This window comes from Colias eurytheme, chromosome 6 (genome assembly GCF_061535395.1).
Source record: "Colias eurytheme isolate Ceu_HAF_F1 chromosome 6, ilColEury1 Martin Lab GWU primary, whole genome shotgun sequence".
NCBI classification, from domain to species: Eukaryota; Metazoa; Arthropoda; class Insecta; order Lepidoptera; family Pieridae; genus Colias; species Colias eurytheme.
The window spans coordinates 5,557,348-5,569,208 of record NC_142985.1 but is presented as its reverse complement, the minus strand read 5'-3'; the positions used below and the strand labels follow the sequence as shown (position 1 = coordinate 5,569,208).

At 32.5% G+C, this 11,861-nt stretch overlaps 1 protein-coding gene across 2 annotated transcripts; it reads right to left on the bottom strand.

Moving 5' to 3' along the window:
* Window positions 1-8: 8 nt before the first annotated feature.
* Asph (Aspartyl beta-hydroxylase) lies at window positions 9-11,780 on the bottom strand. Of its 2 annotated transcripts, XM_090102691.1 has the most exons (16): window positions 11,455-11,780; window positions 11,193-11,381; window positions 10,882-10,991; window positions 10,138-10,284; window positions 9,642-10,046; window positions 8,207-8,345; window positions 7,070-7,179; window positions 6,630-6,741; window positions 4,446-4,523; window positions 4,093-4,310; window positions 3,630-4,014; window positions 3,208-3,305; window positions 2,363-2,597; window positions 2,073-2,178; window positions 1,265-1,975; window positions 9-936 (listed from the first exon to the last, which is right to left on the bottom strand). In XM_090102691.1, exons 1-16 carry the CDS (start codon window positions 11,504-11,506, stop codon window positions 786-788), a joined length of 3,246 nt encoding a protein of 1,081 aa, XP_089958817.1. In that variant the 5' UTR covers window positions 11,507-11,780; the 3' UTR covers window positions 9-785. The 2 variants fall into 2 exon arrangements, with proteins under 2 accessions (XP_089958817.1, XP_089958818.1); XM_090102692.1 differs by lacking the exons at window positions 9,642-10,046; window positions 10,138-10,284 and having other exon boundaries at window positions 11,455-11,779.
* Window positions 11,781-11,861: the final 81 nt, after the last annotated feature.

Below are 11,861 nucleotides of genomic sequence, written 5' to 3'. Positions count from 1 at the left end.
TGCATAAATATGAGCATTGTAAATATATTATTACAAAACATAATATATCTATAATAAAAAATTGGTTGAAAACAATTTGATAAATCCTAAAAGTACTTTCTTAAAACATAATGTATTGTATGTACTTTGAAAATGCTTTAATTTGTTGTAACAGAAAATTCAATTTCATTAAAGATATTATTTTGAGATATTGGAATTCAAAATAGCATTAAAGGTTACTAAAATAGGGCTGCATTGTAATTGTAATTTTACCTTATAATTTAAACATACTTATAAGTTATAGGTATAAAACAATTGACTCTTAATTTAATTGACTTAAAACTTATGAATAATATTACATCTAGTTTCTAAAGAAGTCAAATCATACATAATGTTTCATTTAACAATATTATTTTATTTATTAATCACAAGACAAACTACATTGGGAATCTTTCATACAAAACAAAGAATGGTGTGGAGACGTTCAAAATTAAGTTTTTAGTTTTTTTTTTTTAAATTTCAGATCACGTCGTGGAAAAAATAAAAATAACAAACTTAATACTATGCGATTCAAACAAGAACAGGATCGATTCTGCGACATTTTGTTTCGTCATCATTACTTCAAAATAATTAACGATCTAAGATAAGATAGGGCTTTTGAGACAGACAATAAAAAACAAACGATTATGGAAATGCAAAAACAAAGATTTCAAGAATATCGTATTTTGCGAGTGACATTGACATATGACATTTTTTTGAAATTGGGACATCGACATTCCTAAGAAGAATCGCATAGCACAGATAATTTATATCGCGGGTAAGCTGCGTCGTTCGGCGGGCGTGAGGTCCGGGTGCCACACGTCCACTATGAGCACGAGCCGCGGCGCCGTGCCGTTGTGCCACACCTCGTGCTCGAAGCTATCGTCGAATATGAATACTTTACCAACTTCCCATTGCCTATGGAAAATAATTGTTAGCTTTTAAAAATGGCATTATTGAAGTGAAAACTTCATTAGCGGCGTTGGGTATAAAATCTTAAACTCGCGCCAGGACACGTGACCTGATCGAAAAAGCGTAAGACGGATGGATATCAAACACGTTAATAATCAAGTTTTCACTTCTGCCGGCACTCCCGGAGTGCAACCCGTCTTTTTTTATAGTGCTCTGGTGGAAAGAGAAAATTAGACTAAAAAGTTATGTTTTGGTATTTAAATGTTTGCAATAAATGTTTGAATTTTTTTTCTAAATTTCACTAATTGCGTTACCTAAAACCATTTTCTCTTACCTGGTTTCTTTATCCACTCTTATAAAGGTATCTTTGGTATTACTTAAGCCTAAATGCATGCGAAGTCGGCAATTCGTTGGGCCGACGTGAGGTCTAACATGGGTTCCCGGATCTATTAAGCTGAATTTAATTTGGCCTCTCCTACATCCCGCAGCTGCAGCTTCTTGTTGAACTATTGAACAAGTAACTGGCGCTTTCTTGCATCTTCCAGGAATTTCTCGACCTCTCACGAATATATCCAATTGCGACCACTCTCCGCGTTCTTTTAAGCCTTCTTTTTCTTTTTCGTATAATGTCTTAAGAGCTAGGCCTTCTTTCAAAATTTCACGCCATGACTTTTCCAAGGCCTGTGCTAATTTTGCATATGGCGTTTCTTTTATGGACCACCAAGGTTGACCTTTCAGTCGTGGCACGTTGTAAAGAGATCTTTGAGATGGAGAGAGGAAATGGCCAAGGCGTGCTCCACGTTTATGCACTTCATGAGCTTCATCAAACCTCTGCAGTAGTAACAGCGCATCACCTAAATGATAATAAAAGCGCGGTTCGCACGCCGGCCCTGTATCGCCTTCGAGAGCTTTTCGTAAATATACTATGGCTTCTTCTAATTTATTATATTGCGTTTTTAAAACGAAACCATAATGAGCTAAAGCTACACGATCATTTGGCCAAATTCGAATAGTTTCCTTGAGGACTTCGTCTGCTAGGTCGGCTCTGAAATTCGAAAACAAAATATGTAGTATGTACTCATACATAGTTATTTCGTACTTAAATAATTGATTAATCACTAGTCAGAATACAAATCTCTCACCTGTTAGCCATCAAGAAGCATATTGTTAAATTGTTTCTATAGTGAACATCATCTGGAAACCGACGGATAAGTAAGCGGTATACTGGTTCTGCATTCAAATATGTTCCTAAAACAGGCATTATATTAATATAACTATTGGTAGGTAGATGTATTGTTTTAGAACAACGAATTGACTATTTTAAAAAGTAGGATTAACATACAAGAGACCATAAAAATACCTACTATTCAGTATTTTTTTAAATGTAATATATTTCGAGTTTTTATACAACATGTAAGGAGTAAACACCAACCTCTAAACTGTATTCTATCGATGGCCCGTTGAGCGATTTCCAGCAGCCTTTTATCAGACAAGCGCTCATTCATTTTGAGCAATTGTAGATATGCTGCAATAGCTCGGGACAGTAATTTATTATCCCTTTTTGCTTCAGCCATCATGTCCAAAGTTCTCGCAGCGAGCCATTGCCCGCGAGCACTGTTCTGTAGCTCTTTTGCTGACACACGTCGCTCGCACGCAGACCACGCTCCCTCCATACGTTAGTAAAAAAAACATTCACATGCATATCCACACAACATTTCAAACAAACTACAATGTCTACCAGACACTTAAGATACAGGGGATGGCAACTATTCTAAGGATTATCGTCAAGAGATCGCCAGAAGAACTTTGCGCAGGGTGCGGGCGCGAAGAACAGTCTGACGCATCTTATGACGAGATTTTAGGGGAGGAAATTATGAAAAAAATGGCACAACGAGCAGTTATAGGCAAAAAAGTGTTATTCTAGCCAATCCTGAAAGGCAATAAATAAAATATTCTAAATTAAGAATTGGTATTAAAGTACCATAAAAGCAAATTTTTGAAATTTTGTTTTCAAAATTTTACAATTTATTATTATAATTTATACAATAAATTAAGATCGGTTAAAGCGAAAATTGAGCTAATGGCCGACATACTATCTAGCATACATTTCTAGGCACAATGCATATACTTATTTATAAAGATAATTTAGAAATATTTAAATTCAGCCCTTATTTAGTGCCGAGAGTAGACAGATTTTTAATCTTTACGATGTGGATATCCCATTTCTATTGTTTTCACGAGTTTACATATTCGAGAAAGTATCAGGAATATTCATACCTGTCGAAGTTCATCTTCGGCAAGGTCAAGTTGTTCACTCCAGTAGGGATCGTTAGGTTCGCCCGGCCAGTCGTCTTCTATACTGTTTCCACCACCTTCTGCAAAAATATACATTACATATAATCATGATTTGTAGATTTATTTGTTACATCAACAGCACACATCAACCTTTGTAATTAAAATATATTAATATTTTACGACACCAAAGAATATCAACAACGAAGTAGGTAGAATGTATCTTTAATTTTTAAACCAATTTGAACTTACAGCTATCATTTGGGTAATTCTAGAATAACACGGACAACAAACAAAAGTTAATTTCACTCACATGTTAGTCATGCCAAATAAGAATTTATGTTATGTTATTGCGCATGCCAAGGCTGTGGTTATGAAGCGAGTACACGTTGACGAGAGGTGTTTACTGTTTTTGCCCGGCCTCTCTGGTTCCGGCAGTCGACCGTATTTAGCTTCTAGACGATTTAATAATTCCGTGTCATCGACATCTGATATTTCTTCTTCCACTTCATCCTCTTCCTCTTCCAATTCTTCCTCAATCTGTTCCTCGTCAATTATTTCAACGTCCTCTGAATCTTCATCGGGTTCTACTTCTGGAGGTGCTTTTGCAACAACGGCACTCTTAGTTTCTTTCACTTCAACTTTTTTAGCAATAACTTCCTGTTTCACCGGTTCTTCCTCTTCCTCCTCCTCTTCTAATTCTTCTTCATCTATCTCTTCTTCTTCTTCCTCATCTTCGTCACTGTAAAGCTCTTTTTCATTGTCTTTATCTTTATCATGCTCTTGAATTTCCTAGGAAATGTAAAACAAAAGCATATATAGTCTTTGAAAAGGTTTGTCTGTAGAACCAAGGCCAAGTATTTTACTTACTTCTTCAACATGCTTTTTAATTTCGACTTTATTGTCTTCTAAATCTCTTTTCAATACCGGTGCAGATTGTACAGGTGCAGGTGCGGTCTTTTGTACAATTTCTTCTTGAACAGGCTGAATAATTTGTTTCGTTTCAGTCGCTGGTGGAATAAGTGTCATACGCCTATCTATCACGGGTGGATCTTCCCTAACTACTTGTTCGTCATTATCCGGTTCATCTGTCAGATTAATTTTACTATTAAGTATAAGTTTTATCGAAATTGAATGTAAATTTATGAAAACTTAAATAAAAATTGAATATTTGTTTTATATTTGACAAAAGAAATCGCGTAATATATTGAGAAAGTACGCACCACGGCGTGCTGTGGCGCGTCGCACGACCGCGTGCGTGGCGACCAGCAGTGCGCCGCCCACCACCAGCTTCAGCCACACTGCAACATATGCGCCATCTCAGAACACATGTTTCCGTAACTAATACGCGTGATTTAGCCGAAATCGTCTATTTTCATTTTCTATCCATCGCTTTCATTATAGTCTTTAAATATAATGCTGTCAATTTCCACTAAATGGTAAAAACTGGCAAATGTAAGAAAGTGTTTGTAGTAAAATTTGAGTAATATTAGCATTCGATTTATTTTGATCGCGTTGCTTTTGCAAGTGTTACGTAATAGTTAAATTTACCTTCCATACGAACGAAGCCATGGTAAATGTCTAATCCCAGTGAGAGTATTGAATTCATGTCATGTATTATGTAAATTGAATACTTTTTATAAATAGTTCATACGTGCACGTTCGCACTTGCAGTTGACACAAATAAGCGAGTTTCTCGTACGACTTACGAGGTGCGTGGGCGATGCGGAATTACGCAGTCGTTCTCAACAACGAGGTATTTTTGTTTCACTAATTGTCCGCCGTTCCTACCGAAAGCATTCAAGAAATATTTCTTTGTGAAATTTTATTATTTAATTTGAGTTATTGCACGCCTCATAAGCGAAGCGTTGAGGTGGGTACTACTGTCACTTCGCGCAAAACATCTGATTTTTCAAACTTAAAATGTCTTTATGTATCATACATTGCACTTGTAAGATAATACATACACACACATATTAAGAAAAAACACTATTTTTAACGTTCATGATATTTTTGATGTCATTTTTGTTATTTAAACTAGTTAAAAAACAGTTTAAAAAAGTTCTGTCTTGGACGTCCGTGTGTCTGTATGTGCGGATCCTTTTTCTTGTTAACACGATAGCGACCGAAATACTTTACTAATCGAGTCTTTTTTTTTCTCTTACGCTTCAGTATGCTCAGGAATAGAACCCTTTCATTTTTCAGGGTCTGATTCGATGTGGTTTGATTGTTATTAAATAAACAAAAATAATAATTAATAAATATTTATTAAAAAAAAATTATGAGGCGTGCACTTTTGGATTTTCCAAATTATTTTAAAATTACGATCTATCACCATTTAAACAATACACTATAATTTTCCTGTATTTTGATTGACGTCATTGCAAACTGTATCGCGATGAATAATATGTAGAATCGTGACTGGAAGACGTTTTATACATAAATGTGGAAATACTTAAAAGTAAGCAAAATACTACCTTGTTTTTTTTATTGTTAAATTGGTTTGATTACAATTGCTGTGGTGTATTTATAATATTTACACGCGATATTCAGGCATGTAATTTTGTAAATTTGATAAAATACATATAAAATGTTTCGGTATTAAGAAATTACCATGGGAAACAGTCCACGATATTTTTGTTCGTGGTTTCTGGAAGGTTTCTATATAGATTTGTTTTTAGTACCTACTTAAATTAGATTATGATTTTTATGAAAAAAAAATCAGTGGTTATAGTATTCATATCGTATAATCACAGCTCATAAATTAATAAGGATCCTATATAAATATATCCTAATAATATAAATGCTTGCAACTAAATAGCGTTAAGTTAATAAAAAATAAAAAAAACTAAAGCTACAAATCCTTAAGATAGCTTACAACTACAGCCATTGAGGGCGTTTTTGTTATTATTTCAAATCAAATGTATGTCAAATGCTATGCAAAAACAAAACAGCAGCCAGAAGAAGTTTATTTTCGTATTTAATTCGTTAAGTATGCTATATCGATATGCCACGTATTTACGTAGGTATAGTTATTTGTTTTCAAAATGATAGAAAATGTTATAATTGTTTTATTTAAAATGGATGTTAAAAAAATTGGAATGTTTTTATTCTTAGTAGTACTTATAAGTTTTTTTTTACTTCGAACATAAAATTTAAGAATTAGTCAAGGTTAATATTCGTGATATGTATTTAGTGCAACACTTAAAATACGTAGAATTTTATTTAAATGGACCTAAAGAGGAACACATTTTCATTTCTTCAAACATTTATGTTTAGTGAAATATGCAAATAATACCACCACACAACAGGCACATTCTAATTAATCGTGTTAAAAGTATTAATAAAGCGGGAAGCGAAAAAAAAAAGAGAAATATTTAATAAAAAATGTCTATGACTATACTCACTGCCTTGTGAGGCCTGTGCTTCACGTTCCCGCCTTAATTCCTCTTGTTGTCTTTCGTATTCTTCCTCTGCGGCGAGCGTGTCTGGTGTACTTTGAAGAGGTTCTTCTTCGATCTGTTAAAAAATAATATTTGTAAGTTGAGAATTCAAGGAGATAATAGTATATGATATTATAATAGATTACTAGTAATTTGGATAATATGATGCTGTAGAAGTTTCATCTTTTTAATGGAAAAATGCGGAAAGTATAATAATAATTTTAAGCTGTAACAATCACGACACAGTCACAATAATAATATGATTTTTACCGCAAAAAAGACACAATGCTAGAATGGTTATGGTTTATATAGACTCAATTTTTTGCTATACTATAGAGTATCTGAGATTTCGGCTTCGTGCAAAACAACATATTTTGCACAAAATGAGCTAAATATAAACTTACTTCTGTGTATGGCTTGCCCGCTGGTGGTATTGTGATGCGTTCGACTGGTGGTTCATCGTCATCTTCTGTCGCATCTTCTTTTGTTTCTTCTTGTTCTTCTTTTGATGCATCTGTTTGTGAGAAAATGATGGTAGGTGAATAATGAATTTCCTTGATATTTTGCAGTGTTGATTACTTTCTAGAAATTCAACTTAATAATCACGAATCTTTAAGAAAACATGTAACACAAAAAAAAAAACGATACGAAGGACTGTTTAGATTTATAAAAAATAATCTATACTGATATTATAAAGCTGAAGGGTTTGTTTGTTTGTTTGAACGCGCTAATCTCAGGAACAACTAGTCCGATTTGAAAAATTCTGTAAAGGCTATATATATCATTACGCTAAGATCAACAGGAGCGGAGCTACGCGGGTGAAACCGTGAAGCGCAGCTAGTAAATTAATATAACCACTGAAAATACTTAATTGCACGCCTCATAAGCGAAGCGTTGAGGTGGGTACTGGGTACTACTGTCACTTCGCGCAAAACATCTGATTTTTCAAACTTAAAATGTCTTTATGTATCATACATTGCACTTGTAAGATAATACATACACACACATATTAAGAAAAAACACTATTTTTAACGTTCATGATATTTTTGATGTCATTTTTGTTATTTAAACTAGTTAAAAAACAGTTTAAAAAAGTTCTGTCTTGGACGTCCGTGTGTCTGTATGTGCGGATCCTTTTTCTTGTTAACACGATAGCGACCGAAATACTTTACTAATCGAGTCTTTTTTTTTCTCTTACGCTTGAGTATGCTCAGGAATAGAACCCTTTCATTTTTCAGGGTCTGATTCGATGTGGTTTAATTGTTATTAAATAAACAAAAATAATAATTAATAAATATTTATTAAAAAAAAATTATGAGGCGTGCACTTTTGGATTTTCCAAATTATTTTAGTATTACAAGGGGTTACTACTTTAATTTCTACTTTGCTTACACATTACATTTTTTTTATTTATACAGATGAACACTGCTAGCTCTTGCTATTAAAATAAATCATTTATTTTCCTCAAAAAAAAGCATAGCTTTTTATAGTTTATGAGACAGCATACATAAGGTATAATACTACAAAGATTGTATTATTACCATCATCATCATCATCATGTTCCTTCATTTCATCCATATTGGTAACCTCTCCAGATATAATATCCTCATCAGATATCTCTCGTTCGATCTTTTCAACGATTTCGTCGTCATCATCGTCATCGTTTTCGTTATCTTCGACCTAAAAGACAAATCAATTATCAACCGACTTCAAAAAAGGAGGAGTTTCTCTATTCGACTGTATTTGGGTTTGATTTGTACTATGAATTTACAAAAAATAAATAATATTATCATTGAGATAATATTACTATACGTATGGAGGAGACACCACGAACAAAATCTGTGCGCCATTTTTTTGCTCTAACTAAGTTTTAAAAATTATTATCTAGTTAGGTTCTTACCGATGAAAGTTATTCCTTTGCACATTTCCATGTTATTTGTATTATTTGTGCAATATCGTAACACACACGAAGGCATATTTGATGCGTTTCACTTTAAAACCATTAAAAAAAACCGCTCAACATACGCCATATGGCGTATGTTGAGCGGAACATAAGTGATGTAGGCGGTGTCGTCTCCATATATGTATATCTCAATGAATATTATGAAAAAATTAATCGAGCAACGGTTTCTATTATCTTCCTCACAACACGAATATTTAAAAAAAGTTATAACTTATCTGTTAAAACTTTTGTTGTTCTATTACGTAAATGAACAGAGGTAGGACTGTAATGAAATTTGTTATTGACCAATTTAAAGATAAATAAATGTGAAACTTTTCAATTCTGTACATGAGGTTTGAATCTGTGGTGGGCCTCTAGCGTCAGTCGAGATTGTGATAAGTGGAGATATTTTTAATATAACTATATAGATAGAGCCTTCTAGCAAATAGACAAATTATTTTATTAATAATACTTAATTCATTCGACATAGTAAATTAAATAAATCTAACAAAATAAACGCAATCAATTTCAGTTAATAAGTCACAACTCGCATTATTCTCGATAATGTAATAGGTATTATAATATTACTTACAAATTATGTAAATAAAAATTAAAAAACAAAATCCAATCAATAAAACTGATACAGGTCTAAAAGCACATGCTTTTAAGAGTGTGGTTAAATTATTGTTAAATTCTTCATGTTATATGTCTAATTTTAACATGTTTCATAAAAAATAGTAATAAATATATATAGATATATCATGTTATTATATCACTTCAAAATAATTCTTGGTTAAATTTAAATTTAGAAAGCAATGCTGTTAATTGCCAATCAAACCAAAAGAGAAGTATATGATTGTTTTTAGTATCTCATAAAGATTATCACGATTACAAAATAACAGTGCACACACCACAGGGTTCCATAGATACTGTATTAATTTAATACAATGGATAAAAAAAAACTAGAAATCAATACTTGACTATGGAACCCCAAACTAAACTAAAACTGGAACTCATTTAATATGATTGAGAACCTCATCATTCTGCCATGTGTCTTCATCAACTTCGTCATTGTTAAAACTCTCCACTTCATTTTCATCATTTTCTTCATTACTTTCATTATCATCATCGTTATTTACTTCATTTTCATCATCATTGTCTCCATCATCATTATTTTCTTCGTCGATTTGGTCTTCATCATCGACATTTTCATTTGATTCATTTTCATCATCATCACCATTATCTTCTTCTTTACTTTCGTTTTCATCATCGTCTTCATTAATATTATTTTCAACATCATCTTCATCTGCATCGTCGTCATTTTGTTCAACATGTTCATCAACTAATTCATCATTTGCATCATCCTTATCTATATTACTGCTCTTTATGATTTTTTCATAAATGTTTCGGTAAGCACTATATGCAATAGATTCATCCTCCTGTTCATATGTTAACAATAAAGATAAAAATTGTAGTGAAAAAATACATAAATAAAGGTTATTAATGCAACTCAAAGCTATTATTAATCACCTCTTGTTCTTGTTCATCATCACTTTGTACTTCATCAGCATCTTCATCCTCAGAATGATCAACTTCCTCACTTTCATGTTCATCATCTTCCTCTTCATGATCACTTTCTACATCTTCATGATCATCATCATGTAAATCTTCATCATCCTTGTGATGTTTACAAACAGTATGGTACAATAGGAATTCAAAATTTATTTAAGAATCTATAACTGTAATGTGCGCTTGAAACACATATTTGTTTAGAAATAAGAGTAGAATTTTTAAAACGTTATAAGGTTTTTGATATTTAATACAAAAATTTTTTCCCTCTTAGTAAGTTAACTTACTATGTATTAATTAATAGAAAAAATATTTGCCTTTATATTTTGGGTTGCAATGTAACTTTAATGCAGGTGCTCAGCAATTTAATTTAATTAAAAGTAAAGATATAATTTTCTGCAGCCTTGAATCAATATTATGGTGATAATGTGTCTGTGTAACAAGTATATGTAGTAATAAATTGAATCAAAAGTTTGAATAAAAAAATGAAAATGTAATATTTATGTTTATTCAAAAAATAAGACAGAATGATAATAAAAAGGTAGAACAGGTATGAATTGATTTTTTTAAACAAAATATCTGAGCAGAGCTTCCATGTTGGAATTATAGAATTGTGATTTAGAATAGATTATAAATTTGTGATAGTATGAAAATTGACCCTCATGTGAAATAATATTTGATTTTGATTGTACATTAGCTGCTTACCGGATGTTTCAATTCTAGAGTATGTTCATCGTGGTGGTCATCATCTGGAACATCCTCAATCCAACCTTCTAAAACCCCAGAGTATTTGGACTCAACAGCATTAGCTTCCACTGTAAAATAATCACGAATTAAACTTAACATAGCACATAAAATATTTTTTATTTTATTTTCCAAATACTTATGACCCATTGTTTGTGAAGTTTTTTTATATTTTGAACTCAATAACAAAGCAACTGTGCAATAATAATTTTTATTGTATTGTTTATAGAGCAAATATGTTTGAAGATACTTACACATTTTTAGATACTTACATTCACTAAGGCCTCTATTTTCCAATATAATAAGTCCAATTAATGTAACTAAGACAGCCAGGAGTGAAAAGAATATTATTTTAGCACACCAATGTCCACCAGTGCCATGATCATGGTAAGTGTGTATGAAAACATCGCCTTCGCCGAGAGCAGCAGCTGTGCCACGAGGTTCTTCTACGCCAAGCTCATCTGTAACATATACAGGCCGGAATAATATTCATCTAGATTTGTGAAGAATAAAATAAATCAAATCAATACTGACCTTTTTTCCTTTTCTTATCTTTACGTTTTCTCGGCTGTACATCTCCCGACATTGTTAATTTGCCTGACGCTGCTTTAGCGACAGTGCCTCTTACTGTTTCATAACACTTGGTAAACAAAGAATACAATGGGACTAAGCCACTTGACAAAGGGGTTTCAAGGAGGATAAGTGCGCAATTATCTTAAATATTTCTTTAATTAAGTTCTGCGCACGTTTTCTCATTAAAATAACCTACATGACAAACGTATCACTGCTGCTTTCTTGAATTTATTTTAGAATTTTAACCTAAAAATAACCGGCAAAGACAGCTCAAGAAAGGGACGGATCACCTAGTTAGTGTTACTAGTCATAAGATTATAAATTTGACCAAACGATATAGTAGGCATTAGTAAACTTTATATAAATAC

Excerpts from the sequence above, each read along its gene's own strand:
- Asph (XM_090102691.1), bottom strand. The coding sequence starts at position 11,506 with ATGTCGGGAGATGTACAGCCGAGAAAACGTAAAGATAAGAAAAGGAAA. Across the intron at positions 10,992-11,192 it reads AAATAGAGGCCTTAGTGAAT|TGGAAGCTAATGCTGTTGAG; the intron begins GTAAGTATCTAA and ends ATTATTTTACAG. Across the intron at positions 6,742-7,069 it reads CGGGCAAGCCATACACAGAA|ATCGAAGAAGAACCTCTTCA; the intron begins GTAAGTTTATAT and ends ATTTTTTAACAG.